Below are 26608 nucleotides of genomic sequence, written 5' to 3' on the forward strand. Positions count from 1 at the left end.
ATACATTGAGAATATTTTACGTCAGCACTGTGGTGGGTGCAAGGTGTGCGCTGATTTTATGCCCTGCCATCGTTGGGATTCGAACCCGATACCTCATTGGGAGGTGAGTGCTCTATCCCTTGAGCCACCACGGCTTTAAATATCGCGTAAGTCAAAGTTATTTTCAATCGTTTTTTTGAAATTTAATTCTAGAACTGAAAACTAAAAACAATTATCTTGCAAATATCATTAATTATATCTAATGAGTAATTAATTAATTTGTCTATTCTATTTTCAGTAATCCTCTCACAGCATGTAAAAAAAAAACAGCCTCTTGACATATCATGATGGAGAGAAGAACCATGACTTAGTAAAACTAGGGTTAATGAGATAAACGAAATTCTTTCCATGTGCAACGATTTATCTTTGACATTTTTAGTGTTATATGGTACTGTGGTTCCCAATCTTTTTCGACACCAGGACTCTATACGATCAGCGTTCTTTCGACGGAAGCTCAATTTCATAACTAAGATATATAAAGACAATTGTGAACGTATTAACCTATAAAAGTCTGCTTTATTTTGATAATATTTATAGAGAAGGATGACATTTTTCATCGTTTTATCATAAACTATCATAAATTAGGTTTTATATCAGATAATTGGGTACTTGTACTGCAAGAAGAAAAAGATCACTGATACTCACACATGTGACCTATGACGTCAACGCCGCTATGACGTTATAAACAAAATGTCGTTTTAAAGTTGAGCTAAGTTTATCCACACAAGTTAAAATGTTAATTAACTTGGAGTTAATTCATTATAGTGTCGTATCGCGCAACAAACTTGTCAAATTAGAATTATTTCTCGTCTACGTCTTTTACTTAACTTAGATTTATTATTTGTTTACGTATTTTACTGTGACAGTGATGTAATTTTGTTAACTTCGCCTGTACTTCGATGCATAAATAGTTTGATTATGTTCCACATGGCTTCTTTGTGTTACGTAGCGCACTAAATTATCCACAACTGTTAATTTGGGAAAGAAAAAATATCTAGAATCTGTCATTGTACACTGTTTACTGTATTGTTTTTAAATATGAAATATTCAGTAAGAAAAAAAACACTGTGAAGCGTGCATGAGCAGTCTACCAGAAATATATAATTTATCACAATCTCATCAGATTGAAATACACAGAAACAAATAAACATTTATAAAATAAAATCCTATTTTTCTTTCAAACGTATCTACCAGTTAAACTAAATGGAAATATATTTTGTTATTTTTTCGTTTTGCCGAACGAAGTAATTGCTTGCAATTTAACTGACTTAATCAAAAATCAAACGCTCGTTGTCTTACTCCATTGGTGAGGTTAGATAACTGAGCAGTAACATCAAAACAGCATAGCTTTAGAAAATAACTCACTCTCAACGCAATACCCAGAATCTCTTAAATCATAGTGATGTGGGTGGACTGCTTTTCATCTTCAAGACTCTAATCGCAAAACTATGACGTGCATTTTATTCTTTTAAAGATCCGCCCCAAATTTCATTCTCTAAGCTATTTCATGAAACCTGTTTTCCGACTAAAGTTACCAATCAAAGACAAGCACTCGATCTCTGTCCATAATGTTATAGTCAATAATAATTCGTTTTGCAGAGGATGATTGACATGGACAAAATATTTAATTTTTTTCATAGTTATTTAAATTTATATATTTTTTTTCATAGTTTGTAGTGTAGCGTCATGGGTGAAAGCCCTTATATAGCAAGACGGAAAAGAGAAAAACCTGGTACGTAAAACATTTCATTCCAGCATTTTTTTCGAAAAAAATGAAATATCTGTAACTATCAAGATTTCTTTTATAATTCTGGCATATATATAAAACTGCTTCTTTTCCAAGATAAAGTAGATATACCGGTGGGAGGCGAGAGAGTGCACAGGGAGTCTTCCCCCTTTCGTAAATAGTGTAAATATTCTTTCTTTATCTTCAATTTGTTCCCTTTATTATGTATCAACTTGCGACTTATTTTTATGTATGACTCCGACTTGATTTTATCAATTATTGTTCATTCTGAGATTTAACTTAATGTTAACGCAGCACCTCCCTTCCCTTCCACCACATATTATCCAATTTAGATGAAAGAGCAGATATCCATACATGGATAGGTACTCTGAAAAAAGTTGATTAGTTAGTAGTTAGTTAATTTTGCTTTCAGGACGAGCAGTTACTACCAGGACAACCGGTCACTATTCTAACAGAGGAATACGAAATATATATAGAATTTGTAAGTAATTTTTATTACTTTTATTATTATTATCGTCATTTAGTGTATATTATTCTCAATTTATTCTGATGATTATTAGTAGCTATTTTACTAAACTTATCCACTAAATATTGTGCTTGTCATTGTGTGCTTTAATTTTTACATAATTTCTAACTTGACAATGGGGTTTTCTCCTATTTTTCTTTAAACTTATTAGTACATAATTTGTTTTCAATTTATGACTAACTAATTTAAGGATATAAAGATTCGATGAATCGTCTAGTGGCGCTTCGCGCTAAACGCCGAGATGTTACACATTCCAAGCATCATACTTGCAGCGATGCCAACTTGCTCCGGACTGCAAAGAAATATTTTCAAGTGGCAATTTATTAATTGCGATTCTTGGTTTAATGAATTCAATTATCTACCACTATTTCAGAATAATTCGTAGGTTTGTATAATTCACCTCTTTTTTATAGCTTTGCCATGCTAAACCTTTTAAGAAACAAGCAAAATTAGTCAAATATTTGCAAAATTTAGTTTGTAGTCATTTACCGTTTTTTAAATTATTTTGGCGCGTCGGGAACAGTTTGCATCTATGTTAACCCGTTTAGTCCAGTATTTATGTATTGAAATGATACAAAAAGTGGTTTTATGGAAAAAGTGGTATAATATATTATCGAAATTAATTGATTTTTCTACTGTTATAGCATTCAAACAGTCTTTGATAGATCAAAAAGTACTTGCTCCTTGTAATTCTAGATCTTATCAGAAATAACTAAATCATCATGGTATCTGAAAATCTCTTAATTCACCCAGATAAATGAAAATACTGAAAAAAGTTTCTCATCACAATGAATGTCTTTGAAAAAAGGAACTGTCCTAAATATATGACGCTGGGCGTTAACCGGTTAATCAAGTAACATGATTAACCAGCTTAAAAATTTTACTATACATGACTTTATAGTTCATGTTAGCCCAGTGTAGACGAGTACCGAGATCTCCCACATATGCAGCATATCTAATGACACAAACGAGTTAATAACATTAACAACTGAATCAAAGTGCAAGTAATACTTGAACATGGAAAAGAAACATGAATATTATGTTTACTTGTTTTTTTTTTTTTTTTTTTTTTNAACTGCTTCTTTTCCAAGATAAAGTAGATATTGTTTAAAAATTTAAAAAAAGAATAAGTAAACTCCTCCTCAAAACTATCTATAACTGAAATGGTTTTACTACCAGCCTTTCCTCTTTTCCGTCTCGCTTTCACCCCTGTGTAGCGTGCCTCCACACTGTTTTTTATAGGTAAGGTAGTTCGACCAGATATCTATGAAGGATATCCACTTTCCGAACGAGTCATTTGATACAAAATCAAATTAAAATAAGAAAGTGGTAGCAAATACATGACTAAAAATTTGTTTTATGACTTATTTACTTGTCAATCACTACAGATTCAATTCTCAAATATATATGATAAATTTCTGTCAATTACTTTTATAAAAGGTACTGGGTTCATGCGCTCAACTGGTTCACTTTTTAAATAGTCTGCGCGGACTACTTATAAAAGACCGTGTGGAGGCTTTTTGATGAAGGAGGTGATGGTGCTACACTTTTAAAAAAATAGTGTAGCGAGTAGTGCGATACAAAAAAGAAGAAAAAAAACAGTAGTTTGTCACGATTCTTGGCAACTACTTTTAATGTCAGTTTAAAATACTGTTCTAGCGCAGCCAATTTTTTGAATTTGATGGGCACGGATCTGTCAACGGATGCGATGAAAATGATGATGTAGCTGAGCGTTTACAAAAATTACGTATTTAAAATCACGCATTCCTTAAACTAGCCATTACGAAAAATAGATAATCACTTTCAGATGCGAATGCAGTTCCAGGAAGCAATGTAATTTAACCATAAGGGAACGTATTTTCGATATGCTTAATTTCTGGGAAATAAAAAAAAATTGTATGTAACTTGATAATTTTGAATATCTTGAACTAAATATTCGCTGTCAAAAAATGCATTAAAAGCTGAAAGTTTAATAAACAAATTCTAAAAAAAGGCTTTAGAATAACAAACTGGCTCATGTAAACATAAATGAACATTTCTTAATTATTCCTTTATATCTAATACAGTCAAGCCCCGCTATAGTGAACGTGGTTTATAGTGAACTCCCGGATATAGTGAACGAAATGTTAGCTCCCGTGCCTTACTATACACATATAATATTATTTTTTGTGGGTATAGTGAGTAATCACTCAGTTGACTAAGGTAAATAAGAAATATAGGTAAAGGATTTTAAATGTAGAGAAAACAAAATATATGCTATTCTCAAGAAACAGAGTCCCAGACCCCTATCTTGAAATAAATTCTCATAGATTTGAAACAGTGAGGAGTTTTACTTACTTAGGATCAATTATTACCATTGACAGCAGAATTACTCCTGAAATAAAAAACCGACTCTGTCTATGGGCTGAGAAGATTTATTAAATTTAGGTTTCTTTCTACGAAAACAAAGTTCTTAATCTACAAAACTCTTGTCCGGCCAGTCTTGACATACGCCTCTGAAGCTTGGACAATGACAAAACTGGAGGAAAATTGTATCGCAATTTTTGAGAGAAAGATTTTGCGGGACATACTCGGTGGTGTAAATGAAAACAATAACTGGAGAAGGAGATTTAACTTTGTACAAGATTTATAAATACCTGATATTATTAAATACATAAAAATAAATAGAATGAATTGGATCGCCCACGAGATTCGAATGAGTGAAGACAACACAATAAAAAAGAAACTGCTTTTTAGACCCCCAGGAAAAAGAAAGCAGGGAAGGCCGTGGTTGAGATGGGCTGACTCAGTGGAGTCTGATTTTCTCGCAATTAATGAAAAAAATTGAAAATCAAAGATAAATCGGAAGTCGTCGAGGAGAAATATTCAGAGGAAGGCATTGGCTCACATTGGGCTGTCTGGCCAACTATGATGATGATGATGGTAAAGGATTTTTATCTCTAGTTCTTTTAAGTTGCTTAACATCAATTACGCTGCAGCCAAGGTCCTGGAGATCTTGTTTCACTTCCTCAGCAGGGGTGCTGGGGTGAATTCCTTTAATGACAACCTTAGCTGGTTTTTCATCTTTACTGGTGAGTACCCAGTAATCAATTTTAACCTGGTCTAAAATTTTTGTAATATATCTGTGAACCTCTGAATATTTGGGAAAGACGAGAATAGTCTCATTACTGGCGAATTTCAATCTATATAGTCTTTTATCAATTTCAGTACTTAGGATACACACAAGATTCCTAGGCTACATGTTTTTAACGTTAAAAAAAAAGGGGGGGGGGAGTGCTATTGTTATTATCATGCAAAACATCGTTATAAAAATCAATATCGGGGTGAAAAATTTCGTTTGATATTGTTCTCCTGACTTTTATACTATCTCTTGATACTGCAAGAGGGGAGGGTCTCCTTTCCATCATTATGAGAGTTATGTTCGTTATTATTATAATTTACAATAGGTAGTGCCTCCACTCTATCATCATGGGAGATCTTATTAGGTAAATTATCATTAATATCACAAGATAAACCATTATTTAACCCTTTCGCGCCGACTGTCACAAATACGTGCCAGCTTAAAACCATATCAATCAGGGTAAAAAGATAAAACTGGTAATCAAAGTAATTCTTTAGCAGTTTATTTGTGGATGGAGTTATAATTGTTTGATTTATTTAATTTACTATTAATTTGTTCAAAATAAAACTATTTAGTTATACTTTGAATTAACATTGATTATATATATGATTAAACTAACAATAATTAAAGTTAAAGCAAAGTATGTCTGTCAAATTAACAACGACTACATTTAAGTTACCGTTTTTTATTTAATTACATCCTGATTTAGTACAAATGCTTTTCTGAATCACCAGTCCAAGCAACTCCATTGCCTGCTCACCTCATTGCTCAACCAAAACTGTTATAAAATTCCAGATGAATGGGATAGGGGCCGCTTCGCGGCCCAGGTGCCCAATAAAATCAGANTAACAATAATTAAAGTAAGAGCAGAGTAAGTCTGTCAAATTAGCAACGACTACATTTAAGATACCGTTTTTTATTTAATTACAACCTGATTCTGATTTNGGCCGCTTCGCGGCCCAGGTGCCCAATAAAATCAGAACACTAGGACTAGGAATCACCCGTCCCCAAGGGGTTAAAACAACATGAGATACATCATTATTTAAACGGTTAACGCCCAGCGTCATATATATAGGACAGTTCCTTTTTTCAAAGACATTCATTGTGGTAGGAAACTTTTTTCAGCATTTGCATTTATCTGGGTGAATTAAAAGATTCTCAGATACCACAATGATTTAGTTATTTCTGATTAGATCAAGAATTATAAGGAACAAGTACTTTTTGATCTATCTAAAACTTTTTGAATGCCATAACAGTGGAAAAACCAATTAATTTCGATAATATATTAAACCACTTTTTCCATAAAACCACTTTTTGTATCCTTTCCATATATAAATTCGGGACAAAACGGGTTAAAGAGGAGGAAAAAGGAGAGTTAGGAAGTTTAGTTTTAGTAACTTTACGTTTCTTAGGCCAATGATTCAGCAAATAATCATACAAATTGCACTTACCTTCTAAGCTTGGTAAAGTATCCGTAAGGCTTTTGAGCAGATATTTGGATTGCTCAATCATAAACTTGTCATTATTACGTGATACCGACTGTAGATGTCCGCGTTGTTTAGAAGTGCTTTTTATCCTCTCGTCTTTTAACGTTCTTACGACACTAACACATTTAATGAATTTAAATTTATCGAGGCTATTTGTCTCATTGAGGATATCATCATGACGACGCAATTTAGAGGGGATGCCTTCCCAAGCAAATCGGGGTTTGTTAACACATTGATCAACTGAAGAATTATCCTTGATAAGCACATGATCTTTCGCAATTTAATTCACTCGCAGTCGAGAAAAGTTACCCACGTGCTCCAATGGAGTCTAGTAATATCCTAAGGGGAACTTGCTATCCTCTTATAACCGTACTCCGGCCTTGATAGGAGTCTGAGTCGTCTTGCGTCACGTACACTAGTTCACAAGGACAGCGACCACATGTATTTCTAGTTCCGAGGTTAGGAGGGGATTGCATACCTGCCAACTTTGAATCCCTTCCATTATTATTTTTCCCAGTGGTATTAAAATGGAATTAAAACTTCAATTTTAAGCAAACAAATACGTTGTATTTGAGAAAACTTAAGTTGACAACCAGGATAGTAGCGAATATTAATATATGTGCTTAATTTTTGTAAGAATAGTGGTGATCAATATCATTTAAAAATTAAGTTTATAAAAGATAAAAATATATATACTACCACTTTAAATATAAAAATAAAATTTTACGCCAAATGCGTAAAAGTTGGCAGGTATGGGATTGATATCCAACCACACCGAGCTTATGAACAGTCCCTGACCCAACAATCTTGACCAAACGGGAGCCGGCGTATACATCCTAATTCGTTTAGTTTTACAGGAAGATTTTATTTTTATATTTAATATGGTTGCAAAATATATAGATTCACATTTTATTCATTATCAAATAAATATGGTTTAACACGTTCACACCGGAGTGACCCACCGGTGGGTCACGCTAGATTGTCGCATCGGGCGGCGCACCTGTAAAAAAACTGGTAACAAATAAATTTCAATTTTTTAGTTTTTTTCCTGGGTTGAAATCCATAACTAACAATTGTTTCTAACGGATGCAATTTTTATATTAAATTGCTTCTTCGCCGTGAAAAACTTCCTTAGAGTGAATTATTATTGTTGAGAATAGATTAACTCCTCCCGAATATTATCTAATATTGAAATAGTTCTACTATCAGTATTTTCTCTTTTCCACCCGCTTTCAGGAGCAACACCCATCGTGAACGTGTTAAAATGTTTTACATTACAATTACATCAGAAAAATTGAAACATATATTGGGTTGGAGGGAAAGTTCTGTCTTCAATCAATAGTGATGTTTTGCAATCCATGTTGGAAAATAATCCACATTTAACAAGTCGACAAATTGCAGAAGAGTTTGGCATTCATCATACAACTGTTGGAGATCACATTAAATCTCTTGAGTTTGTGTTAAAGCAAAGTGTTAAAGCAATTTGGGTTCCACATGAAATAACGGAAAAGAATTTATCTGATCGTGTAAGAACGTGTTCATCACATCTGATTAGAGACAATGTGGAGCCGTTTTTGGACAGGCTGGTTGCTGGAGATGAAAAGTGGAATCTTTACGAGAATATTAAGAGAAAAAAATCCTACTGCAAACCAGGAACATCGTCAGCAACAGTTCCAAAACCAAGTATCCATCAGCGAAAAGTACTGCTTTGTTTGTGGTGGGACAGGAAAGGTCCAGTGTACTACGAGTTGCAGAAACGGGGAAAAACCATCAACGCGGTTCTGTACTGCAATCAGCTAGATAAATTAAAAGCAGCTATCAAAGAAAAAAGGCCAACATTAGCGTCCAGAAAAGGAATAGTGTTCCACCACGATAATGCTCGCCCGCATACTGCAATGGTGACACTTCAAAAACTGAATGCGTTAGGATGGGAAATCCTTAGTCACCCACCGTATTCACCTGACATTGCACCATCAGATTGTTATCTGTTTAGATCTCTGCAAAATTATCTAACGGGTAAAAAATTCAAGTCTTTTGTAAGTGTTTCTAAGGCAGTTGCTGACTATTTCAATTCTAAGGACGAGAACTTCTACAAAACAGGAATTCACAGGTTACGTGAAAGATGGCAACAGGTTGTAACAAATAACGAAGCATATAAAATTGATTAATATTAAACGCATATTTTTATAAATGAATTCAAATATTTTCTTTAAAATACGACAGAACTTTCCCTCCAACCCGATACATATATAATAGGGTCGCATTCATTTCAGCGACAATCACTTCATCAAAACTACTTCATTGACAGACCTTTTCATCAACTAGGTCATTTGGTCGACAGGCCATTTCCTCGACAGGGTTATTTCATCGACAAGTCATTTCGTCGATAGGGTCACTTTATCGGCAGGGTCATATCGTCGACAGGGTTATTTCATCGACAGAGTCATTTCATCGACAGGTTCTTTCGTTGACAGGGTTATTTCAGTCGACAATTTATAGAAAAGGTTATTTCGTTGGCAACTTTATGCGTAATTTTGAAACCATTTTTATATATTTTTCGATCAGACGTTATGCCCCTTGCACTTCTTTGTAATTTAGTATATTTGTGTTGAAATTGTTTAAACCTAGCCTGATGCTATATCTTTATAGTATGTTGAAGTTGCAGGAAAATTAGCATTTTATTTGAAAATTGCCTACTCCTCCCTTTACATCACGTTGCAAAAACGAAATCTTTTTTGCAATTGGTGTTCTAATAACACATTTAAGTTGCATTTTGCACACTTTTTTTCTAATCATATTTAACACAGTTATTTCGAATTTGAATTGTTAATGTGCAGTAGTGTATATTAGCATCACAAAAACAATTGCAATAACTATTGTGAATGATTCTTGATGTAGGGAGTGAATAGAGGGTGAAATTAGCAAGGAAAAAAAGACAGTATATAATGAATCTGAGAGATATTAAAAGCATTTCGTCGATAGGTCATTTCATTGACAAAGTGTCGACTGAAACGAAAATATTTTTTTTTAAACATCAATATAAATTTTTTTTAAAAAAATACTAATTTTATTGTCGAAACTGCCTTTTGAAAAATTTATTTACGAGATACCATGTGAATCAGCTTACTTTTGCAGATATAATTATTTAAGACCTATGATTATTTTCATTGCTGTGGGAATTTCAACGAAGTCTATGAGATGAGATATTTAAAAATGTTGGAAATTTCTACAGCAAAAATATAGCCCCCCTGAAATAGCTTCGAAATTTTCACTGTAATATTTTTTACTACTTTTAATTTTACGGATAATTTGATTTGATATCAAAAATAATTTGATTACTAACATCGCACTATATCAGCTGTTGACAACGGTCTAGAATGCTTAGTAATGTTTTGAAGACCAACCTTACCTATCCTGAAAACAAGTGTTTGATTTATTACACTTTAGATATAGAAAAGTAGATTTTGACACATCAACCGTTCTCGATTAAACACTTCTCAACTACCTATAAATTTATTTGAAAAGCGAAATTGAAATATAATTTTCAGTTCCAAAATTATATCATTGTTCCCTTATTTACTTTTTCTAATTTAGATTCATTAATTCATTGTCTTGTTGCTCTTTGCCCCCTTCCTTCACTTGCTATATCACGAATCATTTTAAGTAGTTATCGCAAGTTCCTTCGTGATGTTAATCTATAAAAATACTCACTCTTTAAATATTAAACAATTTATCTGCGAAATAAACACTTGAAAAATACAACTAGAACTTAAATACTGGTAGAAGGACTATTTCAATATTAGATAATATTCGGGAGGAGTTAATCTATTCCCAACAATAATAATTCACTGTAAGGAAATTTATCACGGCGAAGAAGAAATTCAATATAAAAATTGCATCCTTTAAAAACAATTGGTAGTTATGGAATTTTTATTATTCCCGGAAAAAAACTAAAAAATGAAATTTATTCGTTACCAGTTTTTACTCCGGTGCGCCACCCGATTAGACAATCTAGCGTGACCCACCGGTGGGTCACCCCGGCGTGAACGCGTTAATTAGAAAATCAAGACAAAAATCATAGATCTGATTGCTTTGACTATACACGGAAATTACGAGTACTCAGCAATTGACGGTGTTACTACGATGCCAGTGTGATTGCCAAAGCTATTAAATGTCTTTCCTTCGTGAAGTAAGGCGATAGAAATCTAAAATTCTTTCCAAATGATGATTGGAAAGATTTAGGGAAAATAAAATTTTTTCACCTAATGAGCCGGTTTTGCAAAATAATCCTAATTCCGAGAAGTATGAGAGTAACAGTAGGTGTTACTTTTATGACTGTTTATGAATACATTTGGATATATTATTCTATGTAACGCCTACTTTCTACTCATAACTTTAATTAGGGCCTACAAATTGTTCCAGGGCTACTAGTTGCCCACCGAATTATCTCATTCAATTTATTACAAAATTTTATAAGTAATTAAGCTGCGACACCACCACCTTCTACATTAACCCTTTGGGGACGGGTGATTCAGAAAAGCATTCGTACAAAATCAGAATCAAGTTGTAATTAAATAAAAAACGGTAATTTAAATGTAGTCGTTGCTAATTTGACAGACTTACTTTGCTTTTAATTTAATTATTCTTAGTTTAAACATATATATAATCAATGTTAATTCAAAGTATAACTAAATAGTTTTATTTTGAACAAAGGATTGGTGAATTAAATAAATCAAATAATTATTACTCCGCCCACAAATAAACTGCTAAAGAAATACTTTGATTACCAGTTTTATATTTTTAACCTGATTGATACGGTTTTATGCTGTCACGTATTTGTGACAGTCGGCCCGAAAGGGTTAAAAGGCCTCTATACGCTATTTTGTAAGTAGTCTGCGCTACAATGTACATCAAGCAACCAGACAGACTGTAAAAGAGTTTCTTTGAAAACAAAATTAATTTTTATTTTCACATTTCATAGTATCTACCACCATTGAAAATGGTTAGCAGATACTGCAATCTAAAGATAGAGAAATAGACGCTGTTTTCTTGCTTATATAAATTTTACTTCAGTAAAATAAGTATAGTACATATATTTTTTAATTTTAAGTGGTAAATACTTAATGACATAAATATATCCATTTCGTATACCATGAAAGAATACTACGTTTAAATTAGTGATAAAGGAATGCCGTATGAGTTGATATATTTATAAATGCTACTTTTGTGAGATTAAATAAATTTTTTTATAGTTTTATGACCTGTATAGAATTTATAAGTGAAAACATTAAGTGAGTTATTTAAATAGAAATTTACAACATAAAATATATTTGGATTCACGGAAAGTTGATAATTTATTGTAACATTATTCAGCAATAATTTTTTAATAAACAAGTACATCTATTTAAATACTGCTTCAAATAAAAGTAATGAAGAAGAAGTAATTTTCAATAAATAATTTTACCCGATATTCATTTATAAACTGAAATATTTATGTTCCTTATGAGTTAAATAGTATTTATTTGTGTTAGCTTTTTTCCAAAGCAGTAAAAATTGCACTGTACATTTTACACGGAATTTAATTTCTAACAGAAGTAAAACAACCTAACTACAACTTTACATTAAATTTTCTGATCTTTCGATATAATTTTTCTTCCCTTACAATTTGACATGACGGAAAGATATAAATATCAAATAGCATCGTTGAATATCGAGAAAGCGTGTATTAGTAAATATTAGTATAAGTAAAACAGTAATTGAACTTAAACAATGGCTAATAGTAATAAGCGACGGTACTTTTACATATCTGTAGTTATAAACTGATAGTTTTCGTGCGTGTAAAACCATCTTCAACTCCATAACATACAGGCTGAGGGGTGCGGGACCGAGACAGAAAAATAGGTACTGTCTGTCTCTCAGAACAGTCATGGTACTTGGTGGTTGGCGACTGCTTTAACAGGACTAGTGTATTTTGGATTGAGCAATGGCCAAAAATAAGAGCAAAACAGAGGAATTTCTAATGTTGGACATTTGGAAAGTGCTCTGGAATAGCAATATAATTTTCAGAGTATGAAAGACTGCTAGATCTGAAGCATTGCGAAATTCTATTACGTGTTATTCTCGATTTCTTTTCATCGATGAAGGTTAAAATTGTCGATAACAAATATCCCGAAACTTAAAATAAAAAGGACTACTAAGTATAACGGTTATTTGTTACAATCGATTACATAAAATATTGATGATATACTTTACTGAAAACTAGTTATAACTTTTATTTATTGATGAAAATATTTAATCGATTTTTTTATACCAAATTAAAAAAAATTATAGTGATTAATTGAATTGATTGATAGAAAATATCGATTAACTTTATCTCGATATAATCACAGTCACTGTTACTTTTGAATCACAGTAGCAGAAGTAAAAGGGACAGAGAAAGAGCAATTTTTACCACCTCTAGCACAGACTATTTGAAAAGTGTACCAGTTGTGCGCCTAAACCCAAATTCTATTTTAAAAGTACTTAAAGTAACTGGATTGATATACAGTTTGTTTAATTTAGCAAGATTATCAAAATTAGGGAGAGGTAAAAGTAGGCGTTACTTTTGCAGCTGTTTTCGGATACATTATTGAACATAACGCCTACTTTCTACTCATAACTTTCCACTGGGGTTTTCAAGTCGTTCGCGAGGTACTACTGGCCGATTTATGTCATTCAGTTTAACGCAAAATTTGATAAGTACTTAAATTAAGAAGACAATAAAAAAAACAATTGCTTCATCTCTGAAAGTTAAGGAAATGCAATATTCGTGTTTCATACTTATGAAATAGACGGATAAGTATTCATAAGTAATTATTTTTAAGTGAATACAGCCACACCGTAATAGAATAGAGTGAGACTTTTAAATAGTATTCTTACTTTTGAAATAATAAGCCTCTGAAGAGGTTCCCAAAAAATTGCCTATGACGACGGTTTTTCTCATCGACATGGCGGGGTATTGTGAAAAGTCTTCAACTAGCCATAGTCACGTCTCGGTAAAACCTCAGTAAGCTATGACACTGCCTTTGCTTGCAAGACGGACAACCATCAGCTCCTACATCAGAAAGCCTCCACACTGTTTTTTATAAATAGTTTGCGCAAGTTACAACGACATCAAGCAACCAGACTTCAAAAGTTTCATATAAAAAAAAAAGATATTTTTTTGATTTTCTTTGTACTTACTTACCACCATCGAAAATGGTTAGCAAATACTTCAATAAAAATGCTTTTACATGCAAGGCAGACTTAGTATTATTTGCTTTAAAAGGATATATAATACATATATTTTTTAATTTAAGGTGGTAGGTAGCACATAAATATATCTATTACGTATACCACAGAGATGTCAATTGCTCCGGACAAGCTAAAATAATTAAAAAAACGGTAATTAAATACAATGTAAATTTTGCAAATATTTGACTACGTTTGCTTGCTTTTTAATAGGTATAGCATGACAATAGTACTATAAAGTGGTGAATTATATAAGCCTACAAATTATTTAGAAAGAGTGGTTGATAAATATCTATTAATTTGAAATATTTAAACCAAGAATCACGATTGAAAGACTACCACTTTAAAATATATATTTGCTGTCCGGAGCAAGTTGGCATCTCTGATACCATGAGAGGATATGTTTAAATTAGATAGTGATAAAGGAATGCCGTATGAGTTGATATATTTACATACCTGCCAACTTTTAATCCCTTCCATTATAATTTCTCTCAGTGGTATTAAAATGGAATTAAAATTTCAATTTTAAGCAAAAGAATAAGTTGTATTTGAAAAAAATTAAACTGACAGCCATTATAGTAACGCATATTAATATATGTGCTTAATTTTTTTTGAGAATAGTGGTGATCAAAATCATTTAAAAATTAAGTTTATAAAAGAAAAAAATAGTATATATTTACTACCACTTTAAATATGAAAATAAAATTTTACGGCAAATGCGTAAAAGTTGGCAGGTATGTATTTATAAATGCTACCTTTGTGAAATTAAATTAATTTTTTAAAATTGTTTTATGACTTTATTAGCCTGTATAGAACTTATGAGGGAAAACATTTAGTGATTTATTTAAATAGAAATTTACAATATAAAATATGTTTGGATTCACGGAAAGCTATTAATTTATTGTAACATTATTCTTTAATATTTTTTAAATAAACAAGTTCATTTATTTAAATACAGTAATTCAATTTAAACAGTGGCTAATAGGCGGCAGTACTTTTATATATCTGTAGTTATAAACTGATGCCGGCCAAGTGGCCGAGCGGTTAGCGCGCCTGACTGCGAAACCAATGGCTGCGGATTCGAATCCCGCTCTGGGCATGGATGTTTCTCTCTCTATGTGTTGTCCTCTGTTGCACTGTTGCAGTTTGAAGAAACAGCGGGAATGCGAAAATCATGACTAGTGCATATTGAAGATATGTCATGAATAGAAAAGTAAGACTCGTTCAGAGATAAAGGAAACATCAGGTATAGCTAAATAAGACTCGTTTGGAATGAAGAAACATCAGGAATAGATAAATAAGTCCCTCTCAGGTTTAATAAACACCAAGAATGGATAACTAAGACCCGTTCAGATTGAAAAAACATCAAGAGATAGAGAAAAACTTGTATTTGAAGAAACATCTGGAATATGCAAATAAGACTCGTTCAGAATAAAAGAACATCAGGAATAGCTAAATAAGACTCGTGCAAATAGAATAAACATCAAGGAATAGAGAAAAATCGAACTCGTTCAGAATGAAGAAGCATCAGGAATAGGAAAATAAGACTTGTTGTATTTGAAGAAACATCTAGAATATGCAAATAAGACTTGTTCAGAATAAGGAAACATCAGGGATAGATAAATAAGACCCGTTCAGATTGAATAAACATCAAGGAATAGAGAAAAATTGGACTCGTTCAGATTCAAGGAACACGAGGAATAGGAAAATAAGACTTGTTGTATTTGAAGAAACATCTAGAACAGTGGCGTACGCAAGGGAGGTGTTTAGGGATTTAAAGTAAAATTGACATTTAAGACATCTGAAATAACTATTTTACTTGACATTTAAGAAAAAGAGATAATGCGTTGAAAAAATCAATTTAATCTGAATTTATTCACTTCTTTTTGTCAATCTCTAATATCTTTTTTACAGATATAATAACAAAATCTGAAATAACTATTTTACTTGAGATACGTTACTTTACAAAATATATACATTTCTTTCAACAATTCTTTAAAAATTGATTTTACTGGGAGGGCTATCAAAATAACTTCCATCCTTCTGTCTATTCGTTTTACAAGCGGGTTTCAATAAAAAAAATATATAAAATTATAAATATTATCTGCGAAATGAATCCAGATTCGTGTTTCTACAACAAACAGTAAAATCTCATCTAAAATAAATATATGAAATAATCTGATGCAGCATATGAAGTAATATAAATCTGATCTAAATCTGATTCTTTTCCAGAGTTCCTTGATTTTTTAAGACTTCTTTTTTTTATTTTATTTATTCTTATTTGTTTTTTTCTTCCGAGACACGAGACAGTTTTCAAAACAAAGGACAATTTTCTTTTACTTTTTTCGTAGCTTTTTATTATATGATTTTTTTATAGAATTTAGCAGTACACAAAATGAATTTTCTTTCGCGCCTTATCTCACGTTGACAATTTTCTTCGCATTTGCGACCAAAACTCAAAACATTCTATATCTTTTAAAACGTCGTCAATCTGTACCAGTCTTAATTACCTGTTCTTGATAATTCAGATCTTTTCAAGTAAAATAGTTATTTCAGATTTTGTTATTATATCGGTAAAAAAGATATTAGAGATTGACAAAAAGAAGTGAATAAATTTAGATTAAATTGATTTTTTCAACGCATTATCTCTTTTTCTTAAATGTATCTTTTAGAAATACTAGCACATGAATTTAATATGATGATGAAAGTAAATGTGATTGATGTAAATTAAATCAATAATTCCGATTTTTAATAATAAATTTTTTTTTTAAGAAATAAATCTATTCGTTGTTTTCGTATGAAGGCAAATACCTCTAGCAATAACTTCTTTAGATGTAACATTTTAGAAAAGATTTTATCAATGTCTTTTTGTCTTGCTTAATTGGCGAATACTTTCTTTCTGTGTAATATTACAAAAAATAATGAAAAAAAAAAAGGTGAACATTTTAGTTAATCGTGAAATGATCACCCGAAAGCGTAAAAATAGAATATAAAATTTTTAGCTTGATTTTGTAAAGATATTCATAACGGATTTTTTTAAAAAAAAGTGAAAATAGGAAAGTATGAAATAATATAGTATCTATTTAAATCTTCAATTCACATTACTTTAAACCAGTTTAAACGAGTGAAAGAAGTTAAGATTTTAAACATCCGTGGTTAAATACAGTAAGATATACTCAAATAGCTATAGACTTGCGATAAACGCTCTTTTATTTGAATTGCTAATTCTTATTGCCATAAATGCTCATAATTAAATCAATTTATAATTTTATACTCTTATGTTAAATACAACGACAACAATGTTTTTGTATAAGAAACTTGGAAACTTTTTAAAGATAGATAAATACTTCGCTTATACTGTAAAAATATCTCTTTTTAAATGAAATTTTAAAAAAATAAATCATACCTATTTGTTCATACCTTGTTTTTGAAAAAGCGTTATTAACAAGAGTTTAGATTACTTCAGTTTCAAGTGTAATTAAAAGGCAGAAATATATTAGCCAGACTTTGTGTATTACCCATCAAAACACTTTGAAGAATTGACTATCTATGGCAGTGATTATCAAACTTATTTCTTTTACCGCCCCCTTTGAAAATCAATTATTTTTCAGCGCCCCCCATTTTTTATACACCTCTAAAACTTAAAAACCACAATTTCATTACTTTAATTAATTTAGCTATTAGTAGGTTCTGATGTTTAAACTTACATTCTAAACTAGAAATTTTTACCAGTGAGAGCAAATAAAACCCAACTTTATAATATTAATAATATATTTTTTAATCAAATTAAAATAAACAATATAAATATGTAATCAGTTTTCGTTTTTATACTAATCTAATGAGATGGATGAATTTGATGATATTTAATAAGTTTGTTGATATCAGGTTCGATTTTACTCAAAAACAGTCGTAAGTCGCCGCGTTTGGTAACTTGCAAATGATTTCTCTTTTTAGTAAGCAGCGTTGTCACAGCGCTAAATCCACGTTCACACAAATATGACGATGGGAATGCTATCAAAAATCGTTCAACGATAGACCACAATCCAGGGTACAACTGCGGAATTGACTTTTGTAGCCAAAATTGTTGGTAGCCATTTTTGTATTTGATTTTTATTTCCTCGTTCGTTGTCAGTTCTATAAGTTCTTCTTCCAACTGGGGTGATATTGCTATGTTGACATTTGAAAAAGGATCTAACACCCAGTCTGGTATTTCCAATTTCAAAATGTCCTGGAATCTTTCAATGAAATCACTGTGAAGATTTTCCAAATGTTGGCAGTAGACGAGCAAGTCGTCGTTGTTGCAGGATACTGATAAATTGGGAAAATTATGGAACTCACGTCTGCCGATATTCTTTTTGTGTAAGAGCAGCTTGGCTACGAAAGCAGCGACGACATTTTTTGTTTTTATTAAGTTCAAGTCATCGCCTTGAAGTTGGAGATTCATATCATTAAGCAATGTATAAAGGTCTGTCAGGTATGCGATATCATTCTTTGATGTGATGAGGTTTTCGCGCAATTCTGTGTCTTTGTTTTCCAAGAACTCTATGACAGAGTCAAACAGATTGTAAAAACGAGTCAGACAATTTCCTTTTGATAGCCAACGCACTTCTGTGTGAAAGATCAATCTGTTGAAATCTTCATCATTATCAACACAAAGCTGATTAAATAATCTGTCATTTAAAGAGTTATTTCGGATTTTACTGACTGCTCTGATGACATGTTACAATGATTGAAATAGTCGTTCACTTAAATTTCTAGCAACTAAATGCTGTCGATGTATAACGCAATGTATAGCAAGCACATCAGGAATTTTCTTTTTTAAGTACGATATGAAGCCTTTTTGACACCCCGTCATAGCTGGAGCACCATCTGTAGCAGCTGATATAATATTCTTCAACGGAATTCCTTTTTCATCACAAAACTTTTCCAGTGTTTTAAATACGGTTTCTCCTTTCGTATCTGTCTCTAAATTTCTAGCAAATAAAAGTTCTTGACATATTTTTTCATCTTTAATAAATCTCACGTAAGACAAAAACAATGCTTCATTAGTTGGTAAAGTGGACTCATCCAGCTGAATTGAAAATTTACTAGTCTTCAGATGATTGCGCAATGACTTTTCAATGTTTTCAGCCATTTCATCAATTCGGCTTTGTACAGAACTATTGCTCAAAGGAATTTTTCGAATTATATCTGCCGCCGGTTTGTGGAGCACAGTAGTTATAACTTCTTTTATCGCCGGCCAAATTAACGTTTCTCCGATGGAGTGGGGTTTACCTGTTTGAGCAATTAATAGAGAGATATTGTATGAAGCTCGAAGTCCGTCATCGTCTTGCTTAGCAGCCATCGAAAAAAGTTTCGATACACTTGGCTGAGCATTATGCTTCTTTTCCAGATCTTGAAAATAGGCTACATTTTTGTCCTTCTTATCCGGACGCATTTTATTCAAATGGTCTTGAAGGCTTTATCGCTTCGTTTGAAAATGTTTTTGAACAAAGAAGGCACAATGGCAAATATGGGTTTGTCGAATTTTCTACGAGTCCATATTTAATATACTCTACTCTACACTGTATTGCCGTCTTTTTTACTTCCGACATGGCTTTGTTTTCAAACATATGTAAATAAAGTGTTAAACTTAAATACTTGTTTAAAGATAGCGCTCGAAACCATAAATGAAAATATAAGAAATTAGTTAAGGTAAGGAAAATATAAGAATGTAATTAAGGTACAATTGCTCTAATTTTTTTTAACTATCATCGATCATGTTCCTTTATCTATCCGCAGAAACTTGTTACAACTTGATTGCGTACGGCGTGCGGGCCATCCTACGAAATCTGTGTTAAGTATTTTAAGTTTTTATAACATCATACAGGGTAGAAATCTAAACTAATTATTCGTTATTGTGTAGTAGGTGGGTTTTAATTTTAGTGAAATTTAACGCCCCCCTAACCCACATCAACGCCCCCCATTTTTTCTGGGCCCCTTAACGCCCCCATCTTGGTTTCAAACGTCCCCAAGGGGGCGTTATCGTCCACTTTGAGAAAGACTGCTTTAAAGACATCGAAAAAACTTTTTTTTCACAGTATCTACATTAAGGCTTCCCAGTATTGATGCCCAATATACAGTTCATTCACCAGGAATTGGCACTTTACTCCAACTCCTCGGACGCAGAGTTCATTTCAGCGAGGGAGTTAGAAGAGAAGCATTTCCGCCCTTGAAATTGAGACAACCCTTCATGCGTGCCAAATACAAATTGTGACTTCTTTTTCTGTCACTTACTTCGCTTTATCATCTGCTAATATACGTTTCTCTAGCTATTTAAATATATTTTAAACTTAAAAACTGCTGTTTTCCCAGCAAAATGTCTCAAAAAGGACCAACTCTCTTCACTCAAAAGAGAGAAATGCCATAAAAATGGCGCAAAATATCAAATTAATGAAATATTCAATGTTAAAAAAATGCAGATAAAGTTTTCGAAACAAATATTTTTGCCATACGATCGCCAAATAGCTAATACGATCGCTAAAAACCTCCCAAAAATAGCAAGTATAGTAGCATACTACGCGATGAAGGCGGAGCCAAGGACCAACTCCAGGTGAACGAGCTATGTAATATAACTATTAAAATTGCATAAATTACCATATTACCAGCAGTGTCTATAATTAAAACGAGGCATCATTGGTGTCAATAATAATTTTGCGATTGTTTTTAATTTCTCCTAAATTAGTAGCATTTCTCTACTAATTTTGCAATAGTTCTTAAAATACACTGGTTATCATAAATTAAGGAAAATTCACAAAAATCGCGATAACTCAAGAAATTACACATGGAATTTTATGAAACTTACCCACAATATACAACACATAGTAAGGTATTAAACAACATAAAAAGAAATTATCAGACATTAATAGTAGTATAGAAATTAGCACATGTATAAAATAAACAAATTGGAAGTATCGGTTTGCAATAGAAAAAGTACCTTTAATATGGAATATGATTGCCTCTAGAAGCAATACAGCACAAACAGCGATGTGTGATGCTTTCAATTATGCGGTCTATCAGTTCAATAGGAAGTGAGAGCCATTGCTCTTNTATATACGTATTTCCATTTTATATAAAAGTGATGATTCTTGCATCAGTAATTTCTTATAAAATGCTGTAAAATGCCCTTATGTTAAAAACAAGAAAGAAAGTAAAGAAAACTTCAATTTATGTTAGTTTACGTATGTATAATATTTTAAAACTCTGCATGGTAGTTTTTTTCCTAATGTTTAAAATAATTTCTGATGCAATGTAATTAAGGTAAAATTGCTCTAATTTTTTAACTATCATCGATCATGTTCCTTTATCTATCCGCAGAAACTTGTTACAACTTGATTGCGTACGGTGTGCGGGCTATCCTACGAAATCTATGTTAAGTATTTTAAGTTTTTATAACATCATACAGGGTAGAAATATAAACTAATTATTCGTTATTGTGTAGTAGGTGGGTTTTAATTTTAGTGAAATTTAAAATACTATACAACACCCCCCTCTAGGTTTCAAACGCCCCCAAGGGGGCGTTATCGCCCACTTTGAGAAAGACTGATCTATGGGACTAGAGCCCCTGAATTAGACAGGCCGACTTATCATTTATTGTTGGAGCAAAGAGCTAATATAAGCACAGCGAATAAATATTTTCAAGTGGTAATTTATTAATTGCAATTCTTGGTTTAATAAGTTCGATTTAGTACATGTTAATCCACCACTATTTCTAAAGAATGCGTAGGCTTATTTAATTCACCATTTTATTGTACTTACTACATGCTTTATATTTTTAAAAGCAAGCAAATATTGTCAACTATTTGCAAAATTTACTTTGTAGTTTACCGTTTTTTAAATTATTTTGGCGTGTCTGTAATAAACGTTGCATTTGATATCATACTTATAATTTTTGATTTTTAGTGGTGAAAAAATTACTTAAAATGAAAAATACTAAAGCCGTATTTCAGGGCCGGAAAGTATAAAAACTGAGCCGTACGCGGAGGGTTAACTTTCTATTCTATTTCATGATGTATGGGATATGGGCCTTCTGCCAGCCCAGGTGCCCAATTTTCCATAAATAAAGAAGAAAGAAAGAACTGTGTTAATCCGCACGAGCCTGTTCAAAAATAGCGTATGCTTCTGCTGGAAATTGTAATTTATATTCCATTTTACTACCACTGGGGAAAATTACCCTTGGAAGGATTAAATGTTGGCAAACTTAAGCAATTATAACCTCTCAAAGCTGACGATTATCTCGGTACACAGCCGCAAAGCGACTTTACCCGATTCATTGAAGTAAAGAAGAATTATGACGTTAAAACTGACGATTGATGTAAAAATGCATTATTTAATAAATATATTAATCATTGGAAAGTGGTAGTTTTTTAACAGTATATAACTGAATTAATTTTGAATTATTATTTTTTCTTTTAAATAAAAAACCATTTTTATTGTTTGTTTCGGCTTGCAAGGTATCTTAACTTACTTAATCACCAGTCCACCCTTTTTGCGATACAATAATACCACAAAATTGCATGCATAAAATCGGTTTTACGAATAAAAATTGTCAAAATTAAATGCTGTGAAATTTTGCAATTTTTATCTTAATAAAGTTATAATTTTAGAGTAAAGTTGAAAAAATGATTAGAAAAAAAATAGTTTCTTCAAATTTCATTTATTTTACGTTAACGAACACATATTACATATAATTTTTGGTTACATCGAAAACATCATTAATAAATAAAAATGTTATATTTAAAACAGATTTTGATTCTTTTTCATAATAATTAAGCAGAAATTAATCAAATTGAAATATAGATTTAAAATTAAAATAAAATTCTTTTCACGGTGGAGTTCAACCAACGCCTCCTATAACTGAAAGCCTCCACACGGTTTTTTGTACGTATTCCGATCAGACCACAATGAAGGTAAACTAAACCAAGTACTGAAAGAACTATTTAATATCATATCTATTAAGAATTAGAAAGTGGTAGCAAATATATGTCTAAAAATTTTTTTAATTTATGAATATTATTGGTTTGTTTTGTTTACTTGTCAACCACTACAGATTCAATTCTCAAATATATATGATAAATTTCTCTCAAGTACTTTTAAAATAGAATTTGGGTTCATGCGCACAAGTGGTTCGCTTTTTAAATGATCTGAGCAGACTACTTATAAGAAACCGCGTGGAGTCTTTCTGATGTAGGAGGCTAGACTAGACTAGATATGTTGTAATTCAAAGTGCCTGCCCGCGAAGCGGGCATCTGACTTTTTCATCTCTTAGTGTGTGCCCTTGGGCGACTATGACTTTTGGCTTTGGTGAGATGTAGGAGGCAGGGCTGAAAGCCCATATATATCGAGACGGAAAAGAGTAAAAACTGGTAACAAATAAATTTCAATTTTTAGTTTTTATCCGGGAATAATGAAAATTTATAACTATCAATTGTTTTTAACGGATGCAATTATTATATTGAATTACTTCTTCGCCGTGAAAAATTTCCTTACAGTGAATTGTTATTTTTGAGAATAGATGAACTCCTCCCGAATATTAACTAATATTGAAATAGTTCTTTTACCAGTATTTTCTCTTTTCCGTCCCGCTTTCAGTCCTGGTAGGAGGTGATGGTTCAAATCCTGGTATTGTAATATTTTGCAAGAAAATAAAACAAATCAACCATATTAAGGGCGTATTTTAAGGTCAGAAGTTACATACGAAGATTCGACTTTAAAATTTTATTCATGTCTTACTAAAATCTTGGATAAAATGTAATGTTTATGTGAAGATAATGTTATCGGAAAAAATACATTATGATTAACATACTGATTAAGATTCGGCGAAACTTTATCACCACCTCTTATCAGGAAACAAAGACAAAGATCTAGATCTGATTGATCCAAGTAGGTGTTACTTTTCATGATTTATACACATGCAGTTTGGAGATATATAACTTAACGTCTACTTTCTTCTTAAAAACTTCCACGAATTTTTCAATTGGTGATCCGCGAGCTACTAGTGGTACGCCAATTGTATTTTATGGCCCGTTGAAACTGAGATCGTCTTACGACGATCACAATTCTCTTCATTTTTTTTTATTTTAGCATGGTTTTATGCTTTTATAAAATAAATTGCGATTATTAACATAAATTTTACTCTGCCTTTTATAAGTATCAACCTACTTTTTATTATTTTTGTTTTTGCATCTAGTCAATATGATAAATTTTTCTACGACGATGTATTCACCATTAAAAGCAAACGGTGACAAAAGCGAGAACTTTTGATAATCGCTTAAAGTTAGTTTTGATAATGGCTTAAAGATAGTATTAAAGGTTATAAACTAACTTTAAGCGATATCAAATTAGAATTTTTAAAAAAATAGCGGCAAATTTATAAATGAAAATAGAACTTTCTATTTTTGAATAAATATTTCTCTTGTTGTATATATATATGTTCTAGAAAATAGAACTTTCTAATTCCAATTCTGTAACCCATATCTATAGATCACAGACAAGAGTTACAGAACAGGGTATTTTTACTACAAATTTAACAGTTAATAATTCTTGAGCTAATTATCAATAATTAATAATATTATTATTAACTATTAATAATATTATTATAGTTATAATAATATTTTCATTCTTTGAGCAATTTTTTTAAATTATAAATTACTCAAATGAATTATTTTCCAAATATTTTTTTCTTTTCATTGATAACAATGAGGAAAAGTTGACATAAAAAATTAGGAAAGAAAATTAGTGTTTTTCTGGACCTTAAAAAAGTGTTCAAAACGATTTGCTTAATTGTTCAAAAATTAAAAGGGTGATTTGTTTTTATTTCTTTTGCTAACAGTACAATAAATTTGGTGTGAAACGGCTCAGAATTCTGGAATTGTAAAAGGAATTCTCAAAGACATTCTTTTTTCTTTACAGTTTGCACTAGGGAACAATTTTTATTTTTATTTTATTGCAAAAGATTTTTGAATGGATCTTAAATATTTCCGCCTGGCTCATTTCGGCTCAATCGGTTTCTCTCTACAAGCTACAGTTTATATGCAATACAAGGAATTTTTAAAATTTCCTCGAGTGAATATTCCCACTTCTTTGTTGCGTAAGGCATGGTAGGCAGAAAGCGATAATGCATTTTAGTTTATGATGTTAAGGTCAGATGTTTTATGTCTTATGTACGATTTTCAAAGGACCGACAAGTGAAAATGAATGCATAAAAAACTAGATACGTTCTTTATAAACTTGTACATCCAGACAAAATATAAACTGAATTAAACACATATGATTTTGAAAAGAAAAAAAAAATTATAGCTTTTCGAACAAAACGAATTTTAGTTTTGAAATATTTGCACCCGAATTAGCTTATGTTAAGAACTTGNGCGGACTGTACATCCAGACAAAATATAAACGGAATTAAACACATATGATTTTGAAAAGAAAAAAAAAATTATAGCTTTTCGAACAAAACGAATTTTAGTTTTGAAATATTTGCACCCGAATTAGCTTATGTTAAGAACTTGTTTAAATCTAACAAAAAAATTGTTTCCCAGTGTTAAAAACATATGCCCTCTCTTAAGTAAAAAAATAGTAGTCTGTGTTCCACAAAAGTTGTTAAATGTAACATTGTATTTTAACTTTCTACCACTATTTAATTATTTTTTGATTTATAAGTATTTATAAAATGTCATGCAACTCGTTTGCATTGGTCAAAACATTACTCCTGTCATTTTATCAGGTTACGGGTAAGACATATATTAATATATGTCTAGCCTGTATAGCTTAACATGAGAACTTCGTGGCATTGCTGTTCGCCATAATGTTGCTAGGGTAGGGATGAATCAGACGGATAAAAGTCTAGTCCGAGTGTAAGTTTTAATGGGAGCAGTGATCGACTAGTTTATTGATTGGTAATTTTAATTTTTTTCTCTTTTCACACAACTTGAAAATCATAGATTTTAAATTTCTTATTCTACTTTCGTTTTCGCATTTAATCGAAAATTTCAAGAAAATATTTGAAATTATCTAATTTTGTCTTTACGAACGAAACCTAGAGATACGGATATCTTTTTTTAATTATATCATTTGTAATCAGAAATCATTGTAACTGGGCATTGTTTTCTTATTTTGAAACAGTTGATAACAGCCCAGCTTATCGTATAAAATGAAAGTTTTAACTAGTAGTTAATCTAAGAAGAGAACTACACTATGACTCCTTTGCTCTCTTTCTTTTTTCTTGTAATTTGTGGTCTTTATAGTGAGTATTTTATATATGTTTATACATTTTTTTGAATTGTTGTATTGTTAATATTCATTCACGTACATTAATATTAGATGTAATATATTTACTTAAAATAACTGTATTTACCAGTGATCTTGAATATAGATATGAAATA

At 31.5% G+C, this 26608-nt stretch overlaps 2 protein-coding genes and 1 non-coding gene across 3 annotated transcripts in view; 1 reads left to right on the forward strand and 2 right to left on the reverse strand.

The window, feature by feature from the left end:
- Positions 1 to 13853: 13853 nt before the first annotated feature.
- Positions 13854 to 13997, reverse strand: LOC122271670 (U4 spliceosomal RNA). The gene has a single exon (XR_006226546.1). It is a non-coding gene; the product is annotated as a U4 spliceosomal RNA (small nuclear RNA).
- A 4011-nt stretch (positions 13998 to 18008) lies between these two features.
- On the reverse strand, positions 18009 to 19626 carry LOC107453153 (SCAN domain-containing protein 3-like). The gene is made up of 2 exons (XM_016069856.3): positions 19016 to 19626; positions 18009 to 18898 (listed from the first exon to the last, which is right to left on the reverse strand). The coding sequence occupies exons 1-2, from the start codon at positions 19624 to 19626 to the stop codon at positions 18025 to 18027; spliced, it is 1485 nt and encodes a 494-aa protein (XP_015925342.3). The 3' UTR covers positions 18009 to 18024.
- A 6696-nt stretch (positions 19627 to 26322) lies between these two features.
- The window catches only part of LOC107450531 (uncharacterized), a gene marked incomplete in the record, with an annotated part of 46587 nt that continues 46301 nt past the window's right edge, over positions 26323 to 26608 (forward strand). Inside the window, 1 exon segment of the mRNA XM_043053738.2 lies at positions 26323 to 26469. Within this exon segment, the coding sequence (XP_042909672.2) occupies positions 26421 to 26469 (49 nt within the window).

This window comes from Parasteatoda tepidariorum, chromosome 9, assembly GCF_043381705.1.
Source record: "Parasteatoda tepidariorum isolate YZ-2023 chromosome 9, CAS_Ptep_4.0, whole genome shotgun sequence".
Taxonomy (NCBI): Eukaryota; Metazoa; Arthropoda; class Arachnida; order Araneae; family Theridiidae; genus Parasteatoda; species Parasteatoda tepidariorum.